General features: G+C 41.4%; 1 protein-coding gene across 1 annotated transcript; it reads right to left on the bottom strand.

The window, feature by feature from the left end:
- Positions 1 to 954: 954 nt before the first annotated feature.
- On the bottom strand, positions 955 to 24,492 carry slc13a4 (solute carrier family 13 member 4). Its single transcript, XM_073480801.1, has 16 exons — positions 24,370 to 24,492; positions 16,095 to 16,223; positions 10,988 to 11,124; positions 10,547 to 10,722; positions 9,749 to 9,812; positions 9,177 to 9,216; positions 8,997 to 9,068; positions 8,684 to 8,868; positions 5,961 to 6,080; positions 5,625 to 5,726; positions 5,076 to 5,177; positions 4,696 to 4,808; positions 2,661 to 2,773; positions 2,240 to 2,401; positions 1,396 to 1,533; positions 955 to 1,092 (listed from the first exon to the last, which is right to left on the bottom strand). The coding sequence occupies exons 1-16, from the start codon at positions 24,490 to 24,492 to the stop codon at positions 955 to 957; spliced, it is 1,914 nt and encodes a 637-aa protein (XP_073336902.1).
- Positions 24,493 to 25,058: the final 566 nt, after the last annotated feature.

Raw genomic sequence — 25,058 nt, 5'->3', positions numbered from 1 at the left:
TTTGGTAAAGACATCAGGCAGACATTAAGAGGCCTAGATTTGTAAAGCAATGCAGATAGCAGCGAAGAACATTTATGGATAGTGTATACACTTTTCAATTTGTTACTAAATTCTTAGTAAAAATGCTTTTATATCTTTAGAAACAGATCATATATGCTCTTAAAAACAGTACGTAGCTCTGTGTATACAGTACATTAACAGCCACAGTAGAAGCCCCTTACATGCACATATGCTTCAATAAATCAGTCAGCTCTTTCTTTTACCCTGGACAGTGTACATCAAAACTACATTTCAAATCCTCAAAGCAAACTTGTCACCAGCCCACCATGTTGCAGTGCTCTGTAACCAGATCACATGATCATACAGTAAAAAGGAGCTTATACAGTGGCCATGTAGTATCATGTAGCATGTATCGAAATGTGAAATAATTCACATGACAAGGCATGATGTGGCTCTGATAAGACTTTCCAGGCGGCCTCTTAAAACTTATCATTGATTCTAATATCAATCAAAAAACAAAATATCAGTTCTTGATCAAAAATATATGTGTAGCTTATTAGTAATTTCTTCAGTGATTCGGTGAAAACAGGATCTCCGTCAAACTTCATCAACGGAGGTTAAAAAAAAAAGTTTCCGCTGGAGGTCAGAGCTCCACACAGGGGCCACTTTGATAAAGGCAGTCTATATTCCTTGTAACACCCTCTTAAGGCCAAAAAATATATAATTCTAATTATTACATGTAAGCAACAGGTAATAGCTTTTCGCTCTCCTCTTCTTCTCATCCTTCGATCCATCCTCCTTCCTCAGGTCAAGTTCAATCAGTCTCAGAGACGGATTTACTCGAGGCTGTCCTCTTAACACGTGTCATTTTCTTGTTGTCTTTCCTCACAGAAACACTGCCCCGTCTCTTTCTGTCTTTCACTGATTCATCCCCTCTCATCCACTCAGCGGTGGTTATAAGATCCCGGTGACGTTCCTGGCCACTGCCCAGGCTGGGAACTCAGTCAGGTTGAAGAGAGGAACCCCCCACGTGGTGATGGCCAACATCACCACCGCCACGCCAATCAGGTTCACCCCGAAGCCTGCTTTCACCTGGAGAAGAGGAAAAGAAAAAGGAAATGAAAAAACATTTAGGTTAAAAAATAATAATTTTTAAGAAATGCATTTATTTTAAAATAAGTATCAGAATTTTGTGGTTTGGTTTGCCAAGAGTTGAGAAAGAAAATTCTTCATCCCTCTGATTACGTAAAACAACTTTGACACATTGTACTCTTGAGCCTTTTGATGCTGCAGGTGCAGAAAGAGCATGTGATTTTGTCTGTGTGTGTGTGTGTGTGTGTGTGTGTGTGTGTGTGTGTGTGTGTGTGTGTCTGCGTGCGTGTGTGTGTGTCGTACCATGTCGCTGATCTGCACGTGGCCGTAACTGAAGACAATGGCGTTGGGGGGGTTCCCCACTGGAAGCATGACCCCGAATGACACGCACATGGTGGACGGGATCAAAGTGTGGAGGGGGTTGATCTGCAGTGTCTCTGACTGGATGGAGGGAAGTAGAAGCAGAAGAACAAAAGGGATGAAGGGAAGGAAGGGAAAGGAGAGACAGTGAGAGGGATGACAAATTAAGGCAAAAAAGTTGGGGTGAAATGACAGGAGACAGAAAGGGAAAACGAAGGATGGAAGGGAGGATGAGGAGAAGGAAGAAGAATAAGAGGGACTGTTAAATGAGTTAAAAACTTTTTTTTAAATTTCTCAGAGCACTTACACTGACACTGAGTGTGGGGTATTAATGCTCCCTGCTAACACATGCATATGTCATTAGCTTTCTCTGTGAATAATCTGAGAGAAGAAACCAACAATCCACATGGGGGAAGCCAGAGTGATACTGTAATGTGAAAACAGACACTTGTGCGGAAATGTGTGGGTTGAAAGAGCAACTTCTCAAATGCAGCAAAGAAGATAGAGATTCCCTAACTCGGGAAATGGGACCATCTGAGGGGAATGCAGTGTTAGATGAGAAGGTTGATGTCTGTCTCCTCAATATGAAGTTGCAGCCAGCTTAGCTTAATTTTGTCCATATATTTGTCCATATATTTTTTTGAGCATTGACAAACCATGTGAAGAATGCATCCAACATTAAAGGGAGGCCTTTAATGTTGGATTTGATGTTGAATTTCATGTCAGTTCTCTTTCCTCCTCTTTGGTGTCTTCTAGCTCTAAGTGTGTGAGGGAGTGTGTGTCGTACCAGCGCTGACAGGATGGGCAGGAAGACGGTGAGGGTTGCCGGGTTGGAGGCGAACTCTGTGACTGCCGACACCAGCAGGCAGGCCAGCAGGGTGACGGCCCAGGGAGGAAGACCACTCATGGGCTCCAGCTGTCTGCCGATCCACACTGACAGGCCTGACACCTGCATGCACACACACACGCATAAAGAAAAACCACGTGTTAGCAGCCACAAAGGGTTCAGTCAGTCTCTCACCCTCAAGCTACAATCATGTCTACTTGAACTTCTGCAGCTTTGACCTCAAGTCGTTTACATCAGGGTTGTGTAGACAGACAGTAACAGATTAGCTGTATGTTTAATTTGGACATTTAACAATCAGATCATCTGAACTTTGCTTCTAGAAGCTCTCCTGACCTTCAGTAGATAATCTGAGGCCTCATACCTTACAACCAGCTGCCAGTGCGTAGCCTCCTCCCACCAGGATGACGATCTCCCACGGCATCAGTCTCTGGAAGTCCTTCCAGGTGATCATGGGGGCCAGCGGGTCATCATCATCTGATGGTTTAAAACCGCAGAAAATATGTCAGTACAGCTGGAATGCAAATAAGCAAATTTATTATTTAATGAGCATCAAACCCATGAATAATTTTTTATCAATATTTTTAGTATTCTCCAACTAAAAGATTGTGAATTGTAGTTTTGTATAGTTTATTTTGTTGGTAATTAGTGAGATTTAGAGATGAGCACTGTAGTGTATATACAGTAGAAGACATTTTCATTTATTTTATGGGTAATTTCTGAAAACGTCTTACAAAGTTTCCAGAATACAACTACCACTGTGTAATTTGGCACTAATCATAGAGAAAATAGCAATTTCCTTAAAGGGAGAGCTCAATTAAAGGGTCCATATTAGGCTCACTGTCAGGTTCAAAAGTTTATTTAGGTTTCTACAAAGAAATAATTACATGCTTTATTGTTCAAACAACACAATGTATTTCTCATACTGTACATTGTTGAACCTCTATTCACCCCCTCTCTCTCTGAAAGCTCAGTTTTAGTGCCTGTCCCTTTAAGGACCCCTCCTTAAAAAGCCCAGTCTGCTCTGATTGGTCAGCTCTCACACGCCTGAGCAGGCACCGCCCACTATTTTTACACACTATTTTTTTGGTGACTGTGCTGAGGGCGGTGACTGTACAGTTGTGACATCACAACCTTGCAGAATTCCTGGAGGCTTGTTTGAGGGCAAAGTTTCAGATATGAGACGTGTGCATATGGGTGGTTTAATACTCAGCACACAGACCTGCTTTATTATCAGAAAGACATGGAAATGTCACCTTGTACAATATAGGACCTTTAAACCCAGTTGCAGTTATTATTCCTTTGTTTATTACATAGTTAGCATTTCAGCTGACCTGCTGCAAATTGACTTAAAACTGGTAAAAAAAAACTTTGTAAAAGCTAACAATTAAACAAACATTAATCATATAAGTTGAACCACTGTTTTCCTTATGTTGTCTTAGAATATTATAAATAAAGGACTTTGAGAATTAAGGACCCAGTAAAGAGTCACCAGAGTTATTTTCTGACGCTGTAAAGCAGCAAACTTATGTTAATGAACTCTTAAATAACATTATGCAAAAAAGTCAAATTGTTGAACAAAATGCTTCCAGTTGCTGTGTTTAGCTCCCTGCGTCTTAAACATCACAAATGGTAGAAAGACTAATGGCTTGCAGTTCTTTGCATGCCTGAACTGCATCTTATAGATTATGGTGTTTAGTTTGTGGACTCGTGAGTGTTGGAACTGAAATTTGTGGAGCAGCACAGCAAAATACAATAAACAACAGACTTTTCCAGTGTTTTACTAACTGTGGCATCAACGTGCAAAACATCAGTGTCTGAATTTGAACTGTTGTTAAGTTTAAGGAGGTTTCACTGACCTTGTGAACCTGTAGGCTACAGGCAATATATTAACCTACACAGGCTCATAACACAGAACAGAGCCTGTTGAAACAACAGCTGATTGCAGCAGGGCAAGGCGGCTGTATGTGATTGTGTAACTTCACAGATTTTGGGATCAGAATGAATATCACAATGTTTGTGTCTGACATTTTGAATTGAAGTGGACAGAGAGTTAAATCTCTCTCTATGATTTTGAATAAAGTCAAAAATATACAGCTAATAATGTGTTTGGGTTGTTTTTTTGGTCTTTTTTTCTAACTAACCCAAACTTACTTTTGTGTTTCTAATGTTTGATTCAAACTCCTCTGGTTGCTAGATGAACAAGGCTATAACAACCACAATGTGATGTTTGCCCCCTCACAGTTAATACATAAAGGGTAACCGAGGTTGATTTGCAGTGCTGAACAATTTCATTGACCTTCTTTATGTTGTGCGGTATGTTAAACCCCACACGTCTGGGGCCCCGAGGAGATAAACTGAATATAGTACAGCTAGTTGCACGAGTTCATGGTCCTGACCTGTTTTTCTATAGCTGGAGGTGGACGAGGAAGAGAAGGGTCGCCTGGCAGGTATGAGGAAGAGCAGGAAGCCCAGAAGGACTGACACTGTTGCATCGGTCCTGTAGCCTTTCCTGAAAAGGAAAACACCCACATGTAACATATAACACAGATATGAAAGATGCAGAAGAAGAAGAGAGAAAACCTTCAAGTTCAACATAAGCTGTTCTAATAGTTCTGATTCTTTGTGCACGTGTCTACGTGCTCTCTGTGTGTGTGACAGTGTGTGTTTGTGTATTTCTGACTGACAAACTGCTCTACCTACCTAAAGCCACTCACTCACACCTGTCTGATCACCAGTGCTTGTTGCGGTGTTGTGTTGCAACATTACGGGTACTCACTTCTCAAAAAGTGATGTCCAGCCCGGTACGAAACCAGGCTCTCTGGTGAACCACAGCAGAGTCATCAGGATGAAGAAAACGCCAGTAACCACCTCTGGGTAGCTGGGACACACACACGCAGAAACCACAAACGCATGTGAGCAACAATTACATGAGTGACAATGTGTCACGTTTGGGTGTGTGAGTAAGATACACACACATACACTACACACAGGTTACTGTCACAAATCCTAAGTTTTTTATTGGAACTTAAAAAGTCTTAAAATCCTCCACGCAGGTTGAATAATTGGATGCATCTTTCTTTTATCATAAAAAAACTGAGACAAGTTTTTGAAATATCTATGAATGGAATATAAATCTGGCAACACAATGACCTTGATGTAAAAATCAATCATTTTTCCATGACTTTCTGTAACCAAGACCACTTCAAAATGGTCTTCCTTTGTTGTTTCCCCTGCGGTTGGACTGAAAATCACCAAATTCGCATGAATAAAACAAAAAATTCCAGGGACATCAGACACACACACACACAGAAACATGTATACACACCTGATGGGTCCCAGTTTTGTGTACTCCTCATGAATCCTCCTCTCTGACATCATCTCCCTCCGGGTTTTGCGTTTCTTACTTAACGAGCACGTTTCCCTGAAGCTGAACACACCCACAACAAAAAACAAGACATCAACCACACGGTGACTTGACGCACTGATTTTTCCAAACCTGCAGCCACAGGACACCAAAAGGCGTCACGGCTCAATGACGTACAGACAGAGGGATTATCATGAGTCGATAATAAGATGTCCAGCATGTAGGATACACGCACTAACATAATCACACAGTAGGTCACAATCTGGAAAATGCACACTCAAACACACACACACTTACTTGCAGCCGAGGAAGAGGAAGTGCAGCCAGAGCCAGGTCAGGACCAGCATGATGATGGCGATGGGGAAGCTGAAGATGAACCACGTGCCGAAATTGATCACCTTTGCATCTGGATAACGACTGGAATAACAAATAGATATAGAGAGTTACTTTAGGATTTCTTTTCGTGTGTGTTGGTAGTTATCCATGAACACTTATTCCAAACAATGTTGGCTGGAAATGGCTGTCACAGCAGGAAGGAAGAGGGCTGATGGGATCTGGGTCTTAATGTAGATAAACAGTAGCACAGGGCCACCAATCACCTCTGGTGATTTCATTGATTTGATATGTTAATGCATCATGTACTGATGTTTGAATACAACATAGTCTCTTTAAAGGCTTTAAAGGCCCTTGTGACCACCACAGATAAAGAACATACTGTATATCTATATTGACCACTGACAGCACCTGTACTGATAAAAATGGCTCCTTATCAGAGTTTAAATAACCATTTTTCCCCCATCAGCTGTCTACCTTGACCCTGCCCTGCTCTCATGTGTTTGCTTTGACTAACAGCTATTGTAATTATCATCTGCGTATCTGTGCTGCGGCTCAGCTGAATCTCCGCACTGATAAGAGGCGAGTGTGAGAGTCACGCTCTGTGACGATAAGACCAGCAGGAATAACCGAGGTATGACCCTGTTTATTAAACTACTGGACAGGTGGACAAAACGTCATATATTAACAACTTGTACAACATTTACAGTTAAAAACCTTATTGATATGTGCAAAACAAAACAAAAAATCATCCATAACATAAACAGAAACTTCAACCCCTAATTTTCACATTAAACATATTTATCCAAACTGCTCTTTTGAGGGATGAAGCAGAAGAGGAGCAGTGGCAGAAGTACTGCAATAGTGTCATCCACTAAATTATTGCATGTCAGCGATTTAATCCTACCGCCGTGACCTATAGTTTTTGGATTTCCTTGAAAGCTCCACTTCATAGACAGCAGGGGCCACAAGGGTCACTGACTTGTCATCCCACACCATTAAAGTCACTGTCAGTGTGAGGCACAGCGAGAAGTGTTTGCACAGATGAAAGTCAGGCTTGTTATTTTGTGCCACATGAAGCAAAAAAACATCACAGGAGTCAGTTCAAAATGACTGTGCGCAGTGTAACACTGGTCATTCTTCTTCAGTGCACTTTAAGAGGCTGTACAGCTCATAAAGTGTGTTTGCTCAGACGTGCTTCACTGAGCTCTCCGATGTATGGACACTAAGTAGGGTAAAGGTGACACCAAGAGACGATGATCATGTACAGTACATGCTGCAGAGACAACTCTTCATCATCCCTTCCATAATCCTCAGTGATCCAGCACAATCACTCACTTCAGGTGAGTTATATGGAAAAAGGGAGGAAAAGAAAAATAATACATTTCTATTTACAGTGAAGTTATTTACCCGTAGTGTATTAGCAACATCTGATACAATTATTTTTGCAAAAATATACTTCTAAAATATTTTTTGTGTGCATTTTTGGTTTTAAAACTTTAATCATATTGACCACTTTATCATGGTATACACTGTAAATATTTATCAACAGAGAGTATGGATTAAGAAATGTGTGCAGCAAAAATGTGGAAAATGAACAAAAGACATAACATACTCCCCCACTCCCTAAAAACTTGGTATTTCACTGGGATGAACTACACCTGCAGGACACAGCAGTGCATACGAGCTCCATGACTGTCTCAGCCTTCTGCTCTGAGTGAACACTGTCCTTTACTTAGTATAATTGGCCGCACACTAGCGTACATTGAAAGTGATAGTCCATATCCCATTTTTGCATTAATGCTAGAAGATTGCTATGAGGTTTGCTGCTAAGAAAGCCTTGAAGAAGTCCGGTGGCATAGTATAAAGAGGGACAAGGTCCACATAAGCAGCAAGTTATACTAGCTAAATGGATTAAACACAGGATTTCACCGAGGAGACCACTTCTCATACCAATTTTTACAACTTTTTTTCTCCAGGTTGTACTTACATGATTTACAAGAGCAACAATCCAACGTATATACAGGAGGCAGAGCAATATGCATTGATTTCAGACTCAAAAACAAGGGTCAAGTTCACTTGGCCTGACCACACTTGCATGGACTTGTTGCAGGCAAAGGACTTGGACTGACTGACCTGAACACACACATCATGCACTGACAACTTTTACAGAAGTCGACCTCAGGCTATTTGACAAAAATCTAAGTCAAAAATTTAAACTCAATGGTATAATTCTTTGGGATTTATATCACATCTTGGATTGGTTGCTGGTCCTACTACTATACTGCACACACACACAGAATCAAAGCCTGACCTTTGTCCAACAAGCTGCGACATGAAGGAGGCCATTCTGCCGGGCTTAGTGCTGCGGCTGGAGGAAATCGGCTCTGTCAGGGCTGTGGGGGCTGATTAGTTTGATCTCAGATCCTGCCTGCCCCCCAGACACTGAGTTAACATGAACCGTTTCAGTCCAACCAGAACAGCAGCCAAGAAATCAATCAGGCTGTAAATGTGTTGAAAGTTGAGATGGTGTCTACAGGCGTCCTGAGCTAATACCAAAACATAATAACTGTCTGCTTTTAAAGCTTAGTTTAAAGCTGCTTTAATATTTATTCCTACTGTCAACAGATTTTTAGTCCATCTTGAAGTTGTTACACAAGTTTTTGCGTGGTTGCATGTGCACCTACGTGTTAAACTGCTCAGCAAAGATGAGGTTGGTTGACGTGCCGGTGATGGTGATGAGACCGCCGATTGTGGCGGCGTAGGTGATGCTGAGTGACAGGCATTTACAGATCATGTGATCCCTCTTGGTGGGATACTGGGAGTCTCTCCTGGCCTTTACCCGCTTCACATTTGGGATTTCGATCGCAACCTAAGATAGAGTGAGGAGAATACCGACGTTAAATGATGGTAACTAGTTTCACATCGTTGTTTCCTGCAACCATCAAACATCAACCTCTTTAACCTCCAATACTCTGAGTATGTGAGTGTGCTCCTTACCTGAGGCAGGTGTCCATTGGTGTGGTGGGAGATTGGACCTAAACCCAAACCATTGGGCTCCACTGGCTGGACCTGAGAACAAAGTAAAAGACCTCTTCTTCAGTATGAACATTTTCTGTTGCTCTGCTGCTAATTATTTGACTTCTGTCTACTTGGAAAAAAAGCCTCAACAGGTCTCACCTCACTTAGTGTAGAAAGCTCTTGTTTGGTGCAGTCGTTGCTGGGGGGAGAAGAATTAGGGTTACTCATAATACAGGAAATCACATGCATGAGACACAACTGGTGCAAAGCTGTGCACAACGTTAGTCACATTTTAGCAATGTAATTTGATGATTTGAAACATGGTTTAACTGATGACAAAATATGTGTACAATAAAATATGTTTTGATCTAGAAATAGCACTTTTTAAAGTAGTGTCTCATCAGCATCAGTAGACTACTATAAAAGTTATTGTCAGATTGGGTTTCGGACAGAAGCTCTCTGCAAACTGACGTGATAGAAGCCAAATGCAGCTTTGTATGTTGGTTCTAAAACCTTTGCCCATGCTACAGTATGCTGCCAGCCTTGTGCTCATCCTGCTACACTTTCACCAGGCCAAAAGCTGAAAAATCTAGCAGTGACGAGGACTGTGATGCATGCTGGGATTCAATTGTGATTGCGATTTGGAAGAAGAACATGAGGACAAATGTCTATAATCATTGATATTTACCTCACACAGTTCACACAGTACGCGCACACAAACGCACACTTACCTGTTGTTGCGATAGAGCAGCTCTAACTGGTTCTTGTCCAGGTTTTCTTCTTTGTCTGAAACAGCTGCAGACAACAACATTCATCATGATCATGTAACAGGAGAACTGTTGGCGACACTTCTGTTTGTCTGTTTGTTAACCGGTGAAATTGTTCTGCTGGAGCTGGATCCACAGTCCATTTGGATTTGCTGAACTACTACTTCACCTCATCCTGGTTATTTATCTCAACAATCTAATGTGAGTGTCGGTGCAAGCGTTGCTATCAACATCTGTCTGGTGTCAAAGGTTTTTTGCACAGAAGCTTTTATGGTTCAGTGACTTCCCCGTGTAGTGTAAGTATAGGTGTAATGATCCATCAATGTGGATCGATACATCCATTTAATATTAACATAACATCATATTTATGATATGCCTTTATTTTGAAATTCCCATGGCAAGTCTGCTACCTTGTCCGTCCAAGTGTATGCCCTTCCTGAACATTCAGACTGTGCAAGCGTCAGGCAGAAAAATGGAAAGCAACCAAGAAAACAACATGAGGATAGTTGCACCTCTTTCTGTAATATATCAACAATGTATAAATATATTAGTCTACCAAGTTGTTCCTCTTGCAATATTAAAAATCTTCTCCACTCCAAGTTTTATACTTTTGTGAAATGTTGTTCTTGTTAACCCATGATTTATGTGTGTGAGAAGAAGAAAGCATTGGCAGCTTCCTCTGTAACTGACTCACTGCATGATATAGTCAGTAGTACTAGTACAGCAGTATTTTCTTGCAATAAAACCATGGGGGAGACATACCAGCCTCATCCTCGGTGGCCTCAGCAGTTTCAGAGTCGTTGTGGCTGTCGGCCAGGCCGGTGCAGATCAGCTGCTGCAGGACGGCCTCAGCTATGGGCATCACCATGGCTGTGGTGGACGTGTTGCTGAGCCACATGGACAGAAACACTGTGCAGCACATGAAGCCCAGCACCAACCTGGACGAGAAACAGGGACATTGACTGATGTGTCTGATCCTGAGTGTGTGTTTTTACATTTCTATCTGTGATTGTACCAGTATAAGCTTTAGAGCTTTGGAGTAAGGACATTTTTGAACAGACCTCACTTTCATGTATTTATGAACAAGTCCTTTTTACTGGGGGTTTGAAAGTGTGTGTGTGTGTGTGTGTGTGTGTGTGTGTGTGTGTGTGTGTGTGTGTGTGTGTGTGTGTGTGTGTGTGTGTGTGTGTGTTTGCTGCTCACATTCCAGGCTTGGCCCCTGCGATCATCACCATACGCAGGGCGATGCGTTTGTGCAGGTTCCACTTCTCTATGGAGGCGGCCAGGCAGATGACTCCCATCAGCAGCAGAGTGGTGTCTTTACAATACTCTGCTGCCACCTAAACACACACACAAGGACACTCAAAGGGGCGCAATACAAAATAAAAGTTTATACAAGTTTTTAATATGGTTGATGACACAAAACTAAATTGAGGAGAAAACCAGAGGGAGTAGGGGTTGAGGAACTTTTGCTTTTCCCTCCTTCACCCACTTCCCTATTTCCCCCTCCTCCGTTTGGATCAACACTTACAGTTTGCCATTTGTTCTTTTTAATCTGCTCCACTTCCCACCCACAGGGTTCAAGACCTTACAGTGTTGTATAAGCACGCGTCTACTCACCTCTCACCCAAAACCTGCTGCACTTCCTCCTGGTGGACATTTTTACACATCTCCCTCTCTTTTTGACATTTTCACGTACTGAAAGGAGTAACTCGGGAAATAAACTAAACAGAATGCAGGATAATGCTTTAAAGTCTCTAAAAAGTTTTGTTTTTTTTAAATCACCTTTAGAGCAACTTTCTATCCTACCCTGATGACTATGAGGTCCACTCCAAAAAGGCATTTTTTTTGGTTTAGGACAAAAGTTTCTGGAAAAAGAAATTAAAACTTTGACCTGACTTCACAAATATTTCTGAGTTTAAAATCAGAGATGTAACGAGCAGTAACTGTTGCTTTATTCATTTGTAGGAACGTCACACTAGCTGAAAGAATTCTCCAACAAAAGGATTAAAATGCTGAAATGCTCACTGAACCCAAACCAAACCCCAAATAGTCTGAAACATCCCATTCAACAACCCATTCAACCAGAAGCCCATTATAACTAACCACTGCTATGAAGGCTCATTGTTCTGAAAACACAGCTTTTCCCTGAAGTTTTTTGGCCTTGATTTTTTAGTGTATTTGTTCATACATGAAAGGACAAAATCACTTAACCTTTGTCATCACAGTAACATAAAAAATACCTGGTTAGGCATAGAAATATATCATGCTAAGGCTTATGGGTTTAGTAAATAAGTACGTTAGCTACATCAGTTATGTTACTTTACATACGTATGTTGGTGATACCAGGGTGTGTATTTTTGTAACAATGGGCCTTTGGAGCAATTAGCATTTGTTTTGGGAATAACAAGCTGTTGAACATATGGGCTTTTGGTCCAATGGGACATTTTTTGGACTGGGTTTTGGAATAATGGACCGTATGAACAATCACAGGATACACATGGCACGGACTGATTATCTGTTCCTTATAACTTAGAGTTTCTTGGCTTATCACTAGCTGGGTTTACATGGGCTCCAATATTCCAATAATAATCAAAATAATAGCCCAATCAGAATAACACTGCCTGAATGGAACCACCTCGATCAGAAGAGAGTAATTCGATCCAGCCCTGATCTGAATAAGGTTCAATTGGATTGAGAAAGGTAGTGTAAACCTTTGATAATCCGATCAATAGGAAAATATTAGCGGCTAATGACCATGATAACGCTTAATCCGATCATTTCTCTCTGCCTGGAATAAATATATTCTTTCTGTGTATGTTCGCCTCACTTGGGGCTACCATTAGGTGACGATGCCTACGGTGGAATACAGTACGAACTGCTGGTAGTAAAACAGAACTGGTCTGTGGTTGATACAACTCTTTTAGGTTTGTTGAAGGCCTAAATGGCCAAAATGCTCGAAACAAGTTGTTCAACGAATCAGGAATCCACACCAAAATATTGTTCCCAGGACACGATGTGGGTCCATCTTGTAAATTATCTGAACAATAAAATTTACAAGATGGACCCACAATTTTTCCAACTTGTACGGGGCATCAAAGCGAAGGACGCCAACAGACTGAATAAACTCATCAAGAAGGCAGGGTCTGTTGTTGGCTCTTAGCTTGTCGCCCTGGCAGAGGACAGGATGCTGGCAAAACTGCTGGCAATTATGGACAATGCCTCTCACCCCCTCCACAAAACTCTGGACAAGCTTAAGAGCAGCTTCAGCAACAGACTCATTCAACCCCGCTGCCTAAAGGAACAGCACAGGAAATCGTTCCTTCGAGGTGCCATCGGACTTTATAACGCTCGCTCCACAACACACAAATAATGTGCTTTAAATTAGTATTACTGTAAATACTGCACCTTATCCTCTTGCTTCACAGCGGGCAGAACCACTTTGTGCACGTCAATAGTTCAATTCTGATTAAATTCTGTAAATGTAAACGCTGTGAACGGATCACTTTTTTTAGTGTCCATGTAAACAGTTAAGTTGGAATCTCTAATCAGATCGAAGAAATAATGTTCATGTTACCGTAGCAAGTAATACACTTGACAAACCAGATTGAATATGGGGCTACGAGTATACTGATGCTGTTTGATTCAACACGTACAGTCATTGCATGCACAGTACACGGTAATGTGCCATGCAGGCATTCTGCCAGTACTCACTAGTGGGCTCATTGAGGAAAGACAGGGTTTTAGGGGAGACTGGAGTACAATAATAGACTGAAAATATTGCATAAAGCTCTGCTGGCATATTTACCGAACAGCATCACAAGAGGCTTACAGCAGCGTTAACAGGCAGCTTTGTCACCGTTTGTCAATGCGATTTGGTCACATGAGGCGTACAGCTCACTTTTTATGTAATGCTGATAAGAAAGGTGAAGAAGAGGGTGGTGAGTTTAATGGAGAGCAAATTTGTGTTACTAGAATAAAAGAGAGGTGACGCCATCGGCTATCATCCGCAGTCAGACCAGTCAGAGTTTTACCAGGGTGGCGTGACAGATCTGGCGGTGGTGATGATGGTTGGTAAAGTGTTTGAGTGGCTGGTTGTTTGAATGTACTCAGTGTGAAAGAACATTGAGGAACATCGGTGGGATAATGATGATGAGCACCAGGCTAATGAGGGTTTCTACACGCGCCATAGAGTCACGGCAGATTAAACCTTTACAGATGATGCCTCTGGCTTACCCTCACACGTAATACGATAAGTGACACTGCATCATAAAACCCTAATGGAAACCTATGTGCATCCAGGAAACCTCTTGCATACTTAAAAGCATACAGAAATGTGCAAGTGGATCAGAGAGTTCAGGGCACAGAAAGGCCTTTCACCCATTTTCTTTCTGATCTGGACTTACTGTACATCCATATATACAGTAATCTGATCAGCTGACTCTTACTACCAGTGCAGTAACACGCCATCACAACCAGATATCCCGGCATTCAACTTAGTCCCACTGGATCCTTGCATTGTTCTGATGCCCTGCGTGGTTTCACAAAAGTGTTTCTTTCTCTTTTCCCCTTTTAAAAGTGACAAAGTCAATACGTGGGTGTGTTACAGAGCCCTATTTCCCCTGCTATATATTTATTCTTCACAAACCCTAAAATGTAAGTTCAGGGGTTAAAGCAAAAAAAAATCCCGAGCCTGAACTTTTGTGTGCGTGTGTGTGTTTGGGGGGGGGGGGGGGGGGGGGGGGGGGATACATGGATACGTGCATGCATACTCTTAACATTCTCTTAACTTCTTGCACCAACTACCAAAAGGCTTACTGTCTTTCCCTATTTCTTCTATCCACGCCCAGCGCCATTTATTTTTAAATCCTTTATCAATTAGGAGGGCATCTTCCCCCGGCTTCATGAACTTACTCTCCATCCTACTCTCCTACGTGATGTCTCTGCTCGGGCATCTATGCAGCATAGGACTCGGTTGCAGCACATTTTTCCAAGACCCGCCCCATTCTACTTCTGATTGGCTAATAATGTTAGTTTGAGAGAGGGAGAGTTGTGTTCCTCTCATATCATTGGCAGACGAACTCATGAACTCGAAAGTGATATCAAGACGTTTTATTTTTAAATATAGGACAATTTTTTTTTTCCCGCAGCCAAACGCCGCACGCCGGAAATCCGGCACGGTGCCGGAATACTTTAAGCCCTGTGTAGTTTCACATCCCTTACAGAAAAAATCTGTGGAGGCCAGTTTTGATGAATAGTATCGGGACTGGGTAACCTCAGTAATCAAATGAGCAATATGTAGAAACAGAAATATCAGTGAAACAGTTTTCTAAGTATACCAAGTAAACAGAGAAATGTCAGCATAGGCTTAACTAGATTTAGGTCAATTCCAACTACAACATACGGTGGCAACTTGCCATCTTTAGCTAAATACTTGAGCAACTGTTGCAATTATTGCAGGTAAAATTAAAAGTCTTCATATTCCACACGGGTTTCCAAGAAGAAGCCACTGTGAAGGGATAATGTTATCAGCGCCAGCCTATTTCATCTATAAGCACAGGGCTGATGGGTGATATGATATTGTTACCTGGCTGTCGAAGATGTAGACGTACGACATTTGACAGTGACAAGACCCTCCGAAAATTATCACATTATCCCAATTTTTGCAGCTTTTTAGCTCATTTTAGTTCACTGTTTCTAAAAGCAGGAAGCATTTCTTTTAAGCAAAAAAGCTAAAAAAGTAAAGCTTACGGCCCAGTCCCAGCTAACGGCCCAGTCTGTAAGCTAACGGCCCAGTCTATTAGTTTGCAACTAACATTAGCTGGGAAAGAAATTCAAACACTGGCTGGCTTATGAGCCAGATATTAGTCATTTAAATTCGTTGAAGAATGTAACATTATGCTAACGTTGCTCTGTGTCTGCTAGATGTGTGAATACTAATAAAATATCAATGTATCTGTCAGCTTTTATAGCTCTTCTGTCTTCAAGATGGCCAAAAAATGAATACAAAATAAATAAAACAAAACAATAACACAGCTTAAATTTTTGGAAAATTTCCAGTTACAGATTGCTTGCTCCGCTAACGAGTATGGACAACAATACGACACTTATTTGGGGCCAAAAATGCTAAGATAAAGAATAAATATAAGGAATATAGCCAAGACTATGTCACACTTAGTTTAACCAGACTGATTGTTATAGGTGCACTAAAAATACATAACCTTCTTCCCTTTACCTCTTAGTTTTGTCTTTAGGGATAATTTCAGAAATCAAACTCCTGACAGACGGCTAACAACACATAGAGACTCACCTCGCTGGACTTCAGCACTCCAAAGAGTGGATAGAGGAACGCGGGTACCAAAGCAGCAGCACCCAGGGGAACAGCCTCAGACACCCAGTAGACTGCTGTCACCATCAGCACGTACGCACAGCATGCCTCCTGTGAGAGAGAAAACACAGGTTCATACTTCTTTTTCATACTAACCATACCAACAAAAACAGACATTTACAACAATACTTTATTTTTGTTTTTGCTGAGCTTATCATTAATTGTGGGAGCAGGGGGGAATAGCCTGCCCCTGTCCAAAGGTTAAAAATAAGCCTACCAGCACCTTGAAAGTTCACCACTTGCGACACGTTGCATCTCATTTCAGTCGAAACGCGACATGTTGTGGTTTTACAGAGGGGTTAAGCAGATGTTTGGACAGAGCCAGGCCAGCTGGGTAAAACCCCTGCTTCCAGTCTTGACGCAAAACTAAGTTAACCATCTCCTGCCTTGAGTCAAGGAGACTCTTTCAAATACGACTATATTATTATCATCATTACTATTACACCCAATACGTTTCTGTCAGATTAGTGCAACATGTGTATCCTGGGGAGTTTGGGTTGTACTCAGAATCCAACTGGGCTGCACACACACAGTCTCCCCTCTCTCTCACACACACATTCACGCATTGATGTTGCATTAATCTGGTTATGGTTATATAATATCGACATACCAGCCACTCATACGGCTCTGTCGCAACACCAGCTGGCTTAGTGACAAGCTCTCCAACCTTAAAAACTAAAGAGGAATCTTGTGACATTCACTAAGTCCTTATTAAAATGACAGAGACCTTCATCAACATACCTTTCACATTAAAACCCCAAAAAATCTAAAGCATGGCATGTGTCTGCCCCCCACATGAGTGTTAAACATATGCAGTTCCTGCTTCTGCATCATGCTGTGTGAGCTTGTAGCACTTTTACGTAAGAGGAACATAAGTATAACATCTTGCCAGTAACAGGTCAGTTAATCTCAAATTAATAACACCAGAGGGGGGAGAATAAGCCGCAGGCCTCCAGGATGAAGCACGTCCAGACCTGCTCAGACCTCACAGCCATCCTGCATCTCAGCTTAGTACTGTTTAAATTAAATCCAATTGTAAGTTGCAACATTTCCATGTACTGTTTCATGGGCAGTGATGTGACTGAGAAGGTGCATAAATTAAACCTAATGATGCTTTTCCTTTCAGGAAATACACATTAGTACCCCCACATGCCATGGACATGTCAGGCACTGTAGATGTCAGCACACACACAGTGAATAATCACACACACATTTCCAAACTTTGTTCCTTGGAGGGCCCAAACTGAAACTTAATGGTGGGCCCTGGGCCAAAGGCAAACTCAGGCTCTGTTGAACTACTGATAGCTAACTACTGTTAGCGAACAACAAGGCACAGGTATTTAACTACACAAGTGACATGAGCTAAATGCTACCGTCATCTGGACTTTAGCCCTTATCTGGAAGTTAGCCACGAGGCCAGTTGAAGTCTCCAGTGCCCATGCTTGGTCAGCCACACAATGTTGAAGCTATTTGATGAGGACCAACATCTCACTGCCAACTTGTCAAATACAGCAAGTTAGTTAAAATACACATGCAACATCTAGTTACTTGCAAAATAAAGCTTGCTGACAGTTATGACATATTATGACTTTTGGACTGTTATAAAGTTGTGAAACAGTTGCAGTTTCATAAGTTAGTTATGCACAAAAGAATAGTTATTTTCAGGCACCAAACTACTTGGTTAGGTTTAGGAAAAAATCATACTTTGGGTTAAAATAACTGCGCTCAGTCACAGTATGTAAGTGATGTAAGTTACATCATTTAGGTACATTAACTCATTTATGTAACATTACTTTAAAAAAACACTCTTGACTCTGAACCCCGGTCTCCAGTATATGGCCCATCCAAAAAGTGACAATAGAGGGGCAGCTACATCGTCAAACTTAGAAGTGTTGGGCCTCTGACCAGGCTACTGTATTTGACACAATGCGAGTGAGAACAGGGTTTCAGTCAGAGACAATAGGTGTCAAAATCATCTATAATATTCAGAAGTCCTGTAAAGTGACAGTGTCAAACCATGCAGACCTTGACCAGAAGGTGATGGAAACAAAGACACCAGAAAAAGATCAGGTTGGAATTTCACCCAGAGGGAGCAGGGAATTTTTAAAATTTTAAATAATGGTGATAAGGTTGAAAATATGCTTCAGGTAAGCTGAAACTTGAGTCTACCTCATGCCAGATAGTGAGAAGCTCAGGGGAAATTTTACTGGACGGACCGCCAGAGTAAACAGAAGACACGTGAAAATTGTTTTCATCAGCTGTGGCTTGGCATCGATTTGGCTTTCGTGGCACAGGTTGTCACTCTAACAAACCCTGCTCCTTTTAGATGCTTTACTGTGGATTTAACTTGGCCAGAGCAAAGAGGCACTTCCAGGCATTGGCCACAGCTGTTGGATTAGGCTGAGAACAGAACAAGGTGTTTGGGTGCATAATCAAAGAGGGCCATGCCAAAGAAAATATTACAACAATTTACAGAAAATTACAATCGCAAAACAATAACTGTAAATCCTTTCAGAACACATACAAACTTTACAATGCGAGCATGTGGTTTAATAAAAGACATTATAGTAAAGACGAACTGTTCAAAATCTATGCAACTGCATGCAAAAGTTGTTTTTGCTCATTAGCAGCTAGCCTGCCAGTATCTTTCTCCATTTGGTTAAGAGTTGTTTTAATCAGCATGTCCGTCTAAACAGTCAGGAAACATGAGGTAATCACGGAGTCTGATAACAAGATGAAGTGTCTGACCGTTGATCCATCATTCACACTGACAATAATGAAAACAGGAAAAGCGAGGTGGCATAAGGGAACCGAAACAAATGGACAGATAAAAAAAAGACAAACATAGATGACTAAATAAACACACCAGAGATGGTCTGATTCAGCAGTTCAGTCACTCATCATTGACTCTTGGTCACAGTTCATCGGAAGATAGTAGTCACACAAGGACTGCAGCTTCAATCAGATCTTCGAACGTTCATCTGTGCGTCTTTGTATTTGTTCTAGTTTTGCAAGTTAAAGCCAAAGTGCTGAGTAAGCAGAGAGGCAGGAATCACTTAAGTGGCTGATGCAACGTCGGTGATAACCAGGCTGAGACGTGTCGAGGAGCAGACGTCAATACACGCTGGTAATTCTAGTGGAAGAAAGCCTGTGTTTGCTCTGAGGTCAGACCTGATTTTGAGGTCGTGTAATAACCAGTGACCAGTCATCATACAGTGTGGTGACATAATCTAATTTATATCAAATGTAAATAAACTTCTTTCGGAGTTTGCAGCTTCTTTTAAGAATTGACATGAGCTGAGCTTCCAGTGTTTGTTTGTTTTTTTTAACCCTACCTGCAGATTTACTGACATTTTCAGGAAAATATGGATGACAGAGAGTTAACAGCTTGGCATGGAAGCATGGAAATTCTGGGATTTTTTTTTTTTTTTATCTAGGCGAAAGTTCACTTGATTTTCGCAGGCTGTAGAAGAATGTGATGCTGGAGTGCCTGAGGTGAGATGTTTGTGCGTGATTGTGTGTGTATGTCTCAGCAGGCTGCACTACATGAATGCACTCCGATGACTTTCAATCTCATACTGACTCTGAACATGCATATTATTTTGTATATCTAAAGAGGAGAAAGTAAAATACATTCACTATACACAATGCTGCAGGAATGTATAAAGTTCTCTGTGACTCAGCAGTCCAGGGCAATTGGTGGAAAAATTGTGATTTTAATAAACATTATGCCTGACTATGTAGCTCTATACACCGAAGAATAAGAAACCAGATCATCCATGTTGTACAATGGCTACAAAGAATTCTGATTGGCCAGGGAATGTACATTATTGTCAGATATGTGTATTAAAAGTTGCTGGTCCGTGTGTCTGTTTGACTGAGGGAGGGGCTTCACAAACATACACACAGAGCAGAGCACAGAGCCAAACGAGTGGACAAGCTGTATCTCACAGAAAACAACGTTCTTCAGTGTTCCTCTCTGGATTTTTGCTTCTTCATTACGGTCTGATTTAACACCATGACCTCATTCACCAGTCAGATGAGAGGGACGTTTTCCTGAAACCCTTCTACAGTTCTACAGCCGACCGGCCAATATCTGTCTTAACATGTAAGAGAGGCCCATTGATTGTCTCATCAACTCCCCTTTATCAGCATTTAGAATAAACACAATGGCTTAAGGAAGGCAGATTAGGTCACAGCTAAAATCTGTATTCACTGCACCAATCAGCAGAGGTTAAACAAGCTTTTAAATTGACATATAACACTGTGTGTGCTCACAGACACACACATGCACACACACCCAATTTGTTTTTCACCACGTCTGAATTTTACACTAATTTGTCTGTACGTGTCAATCTATGTACCATTGACAAGGCTGTTGCTAGCTTAAAAGTCATAGGCAAGCGTCATAGGTTGTGCTCTTTTTGACAGAACCTGTCAGTACGCTAACAGTTAGCTGTCATGCTGAAGATAAAGTATTTTGTAAAGAGCTCCAGAAGGTTTAATCCATCCTTCATAAAGTGTCTGGCAACTAAAATCCTGCATTCATGGCGTCCATGGTGTTGAAAGGTGCACTTGGTATAATAAAAGTAGATAAAAGTTAAGAGATCATTAAAGTTATTACAATTCATCCTCAGGGGAACATGACTGTTTGTGACAAATTTCACAGCAATCTAATCAATGATGGTGGAACCATTTTACTCGAAACCACAAATATCAACCTCAAATGGAAAGTCAAGGGATCAACAAAGTCATGAGTATTCATCCTCTGGGGACCATGATATTTGTACAAAGTTTGTCACTACATCCATTAGTTGCTGAGATATTCCAGTGTGGACCAAAGCTATTTCCAACCCTCGAGCCACGCCACCAGAACAGCTAAAAATGTAATGTATGCAACATGATAGGAAACATTTCTTCATACCCATGTCGAAGGGCACACGCATCCAAAATGGCACAAGCATTACTCTGATGAGCACTCTGCATATCTGCCATTGGCTTTGAATTTCTGTTTGGTCTGTCTGACCTGGCCTGACTGCATCCAACAGATGTTCTGTCCCGCTGCAGCTGGACACAGTACCACTCCAAACACACACAAGCATACACACACTCTTTGCTCCGAACCCCTGCCACATTCTTGACACAGTCTGGGGTCCCTGGTGTCGTAAGGAAGCCACGTGGGGGCCAAAATCCAGCGTGGTGGTGGGTTGATTATGTAACTTAATTGCTTGGATTGTTTCTTTCTTTTTCTTTGTAGTGAAGTTTTTGTTCTTTTGTTCTTTCTTGGCCTCATCCTGTGCCACCTACTCGTGCCAAACATCCACCGGTCCTGACATAACAGCAAGGCTCCTGGGCCACAACGTGATTGGCTGACGGACAACTTGTGAGCACAAAACGGCTCCTCTGAATATTAATGAAGTTATAAGAAACACAAGTAACTGCGACACGCAGGAGCCTGTTTATAACACATCAACACACCTGTCACTAGTGGTATTGTTTGAGATGGTGGTTGTTTGGCAAATACCTTATTTAGCAAGTGTCAGCATGATAATATTAATGGTGTGTTCAGGAACATGTGACCGCACTATTGTTGACTAGAACATCAGCTACAAACAAACACAGCTGTCACATGTTCAAGTTCATTCAAATACTTCAATAATATCTTGTATGTCACGTGCAACTTTAAGTGCTGATCAAAAGCAGTATCAACATGATATTAAGTTCAAAATGAAATACATGATTTGATGAATATCTGCATGCTTTTATATTGTTTACAGTGGCGAGTGTTCACGCAGTTTAATTCAGCCTCGGATCAGGCAATATATTGATATTATATCGCCATCGTGACACGTGACTAAACTTGTCTTTTCCTGGTTTTAAAGGGAGTGTTACAGAGAAGTGAAGTCATTTTCTGAACTTACCAGACTGTTTGTACTTGTTCTCATACCTTTCTTTACCCACCTACCTGATGATTATTGATGAAATGTCTCAATGTGTTCATATTTTGTGAAAGTACCAACAGTCATCCCTACAATATTGTCGCAGTATCAATATTGAAATATTTGGTCCACAATATTGTGATATTTATTTTATTGCCCAGTTCTAACATTTATGAGGAGATTTCAAGATATCCCGATACATTTATCTTATATCACGATATGGCCTAAAAATAAATTATGATATTATTTTACGGCCATATCGCTCTAAGTGCAGCCTGTTTTTAAGACAAAATCATATCATATGAATGAAAAGAACCTTGTTGTGTGAGACATAAATTCAGACTTAGCTCCATTTTGTGCTACCCATGAATTATCATTAAAGTGATTCAATTTCTAAGCATCAGTTTCTCTTAAAAATTAAAACCCTGCAATCTTTAAAACCTTATTTAAGAGACTGCTTTTTTCAAAATAAAATGATTCGAATTAAACTGGTGCTAAAATACACTATTTAGACCATGGACTTAAAAAATATACATTCTGAAAGAACATTTCATTGCTGGAATTTGGGTTTTCAGCTCATCACCATCTCCGCGAGTTACTGGAGCCAGATAACCGGCTGCAATCCCAGTCAAATGTTTGACTGCGTGCTTTTCACAGTAAATCATTTCATCTGGCATGAGGCAAGTTGACAAGTGAGGGAATTTCAGCCAACACCTGCCATTTAACCAGACAAATAACACGTCTGAGCCTCACTGTGATCCTGTCTTAATTCCAAAATCCTCGTACAACTTGCACGACAGACACCCTTACCTAACTGCAACATTTAATCTGGAGACAGAAAGATTTAGTTAAGTTTGGAAGCAACTTGCTACAAGAGGAAATCTGATAATGAACGAGACAGCACGTTTTTGGCATCAAACAATTCTGCAGCAATGATTAGTTTCTTAATCAATCAGTTGTTTCTGTCATTTTTCAAGCAAACCTGTCAAACATTTGCTGGTTTCAGCTTCTTAAATGTGAGGATTGTATGCTTCTTTGCGTTTTGGACTGTTGGAAGGACAAAAGAAGCTGTTTGAAGACGTGTTTTTGCTCTGATCTTTTTTTCACACTTTTTAGACTAAACAATCGATTTGTTGGGAAAATAATTAGTAGATTAAACAATAATGACAATAATCATCAGTTGCAGCCCTACACATCTGACATTTCTGCACATTATCACCCAGTATTCGTATTTTATTCAAACAGGTGAATTCTTGCGAGGACTTATGCACATTGAGATAATCCGGTTGTTTCTGATGCAATATCCCATGTCTGAGAAACTCTCTAAACATGAGCAGCTACGAGGCACAATGAGACAGATTTCTCCTCCTCTACAACGGCTCTCGAAGCAAACAATTAAACTGAGCATGAGCCTGAATGTGCATCAAGCTGCTCCCTCTTCTCTCACTGATCTCCATCTCATCAACATGTCGTGACATCTCCTCTGCACACACACAGCTCAGCTGATGATTGGGACAGCTCAGGACAAGCATTCATCAACAGAAGACAGTGTGCCTTTTGATTGATTCTCGCTCTCTCTCACACACACACACATTTACAGACACACACACACACACACACACAAATCCCATCAGGGTACTTACAGCTGTAAGCAGCAACCAGGAGGACCTTCAACAGATCATCTGGAAGTTTTGTTTACTGCTGTGTCTGATGTTTTCAAGGTATTTAAATGGTTTATTGATATATTTATTGAAAAATGAATCACTTAATAATTAATTTTGAATAAAAAAACAACATTATTATCAGCAACATGTATGTTACTTTAAAGCATGTTGTAGTTTTTGGTGATATATCTGTCATACCACTACAGGAAGTTGCAGTTTTTATTTGGTTTGTAAGCCTTTTTTGTACACACTGGTACATTTATCATCTACAATATTCTTATAATGTCTAGGGACCCCCTTGAAAATGAGATGCTACATCTCAAGGGGCTATCCTTTAATAAATTCAAATTCAAATAAGAGCTTGTGGTACTCATAAAAGTGTTTCTATAGTACTCGATGATCTACTGGCTTTTTCACACTACTATAATCATAGCCATACATTTCACTTATGGTGACAAGTAGTTTAACAACTTTGTTTTTTTCAAATTTTATTCGTAATCTCCCTTTACTTCCACCATACATTTGTAATGTGCACTTATTTTCTGTTTCTCTACATATAATTAAGAAAAAGCATTCCATTTAGCTTGTACTCACGCTGGTGGGGTGGATGAGCGGTAGGGGAAGCAGGGACAGCGGGATGAACACCACAACGATCAACTTCCTCGCCTTCCACAGCTTCCTGAACAGATCCATCCTGGCTGCGGCCTCTAGCCTCATGGGTGACCCGGGGATCTGGGTCGGACCGGGCACAACTCAGCAGAAACGGGTGTGAGAGTCACGAACAGGCCGGGGGGAGAGTCTCAAACCACCGCCCGCCGTTGGAAGGAGAAGGAGGGAAGCAGTCTCCTGGGAGCGCGCACAATTCTCTTTTGGCTGTGCGCTTTTACGCACAGACCGCGGATGGTGAGCGGACCTGTGTGCGTCTCCGTGAGGTGAGTGCCTGAACTTGCTTTTTCAAATCTGGACTTAACCTCCACCGTGTTTGACTCTCGTACCATGCACCTCACCCGGAGTCCCCCTTCCTCCTCCTCTGTGAGTTTGATGCTGTGTGCAGCATCAGGTGAGGCTGCAGGCACTTTTATCAGCCTGGATAGGTATGCTAATTAATCAAGACTTTGGCCCACCCTCTTTGGCCGTGTATCGACCAATCAGGGATAAGTAAAGTTTGCACAAGTTCGTGGGTGTGTGCGTGTGCAGGCTTTTGCAGCAGAACTGTCTCTCCAGGGAAAATAATGGAGCTAAGGAGGAAATACTGTGGCTGTGATGCTGGATCTGCTAGATAA

Source organism: Pagrus major, chromosome 14, assembly GCF_040436345.1.
Source record: "Pagrus major chromosome 14, Pma_NU_1.0".
Classification (NCBI taxonomy): domain Eukaryota; kingdom Metazoa; phylum Chordata; class Actinopteri; order Spariformes; family Sparidae; genus Pagrus; species Pagrus major.
Note: the sequence above shows the minus strand (reverse complement) of the source record. Positions and strands in the feature narration are given on the sequence as shown.

Excerpts from the sequence above, each read along its gene's own strand:
- slc13a4 (XM_073480801.1), bottom strand. The coding sequence starts at position 24,492 with ATGAGGCTAGAGGCCGCAGCCAGGATGGATCTGTTCAGGAAGCTGTGG. Across the intron at positions 11,125-16,094 it reads GAGTGCTGAAGTCCAGCGAG|GTGGCAGCAGAGTATTGTAA; the intron begins GTGAGTCTCTAT and ends GTGTGTGTTTAG. Across the intron at positions 4,809-5,075 it reads TGGACATCACTTTTTGAGAA|GAAAGGCTACAGGACCGATG; the intron begins GTGAGTACCCGT and ends TTTCCTTTTCAG.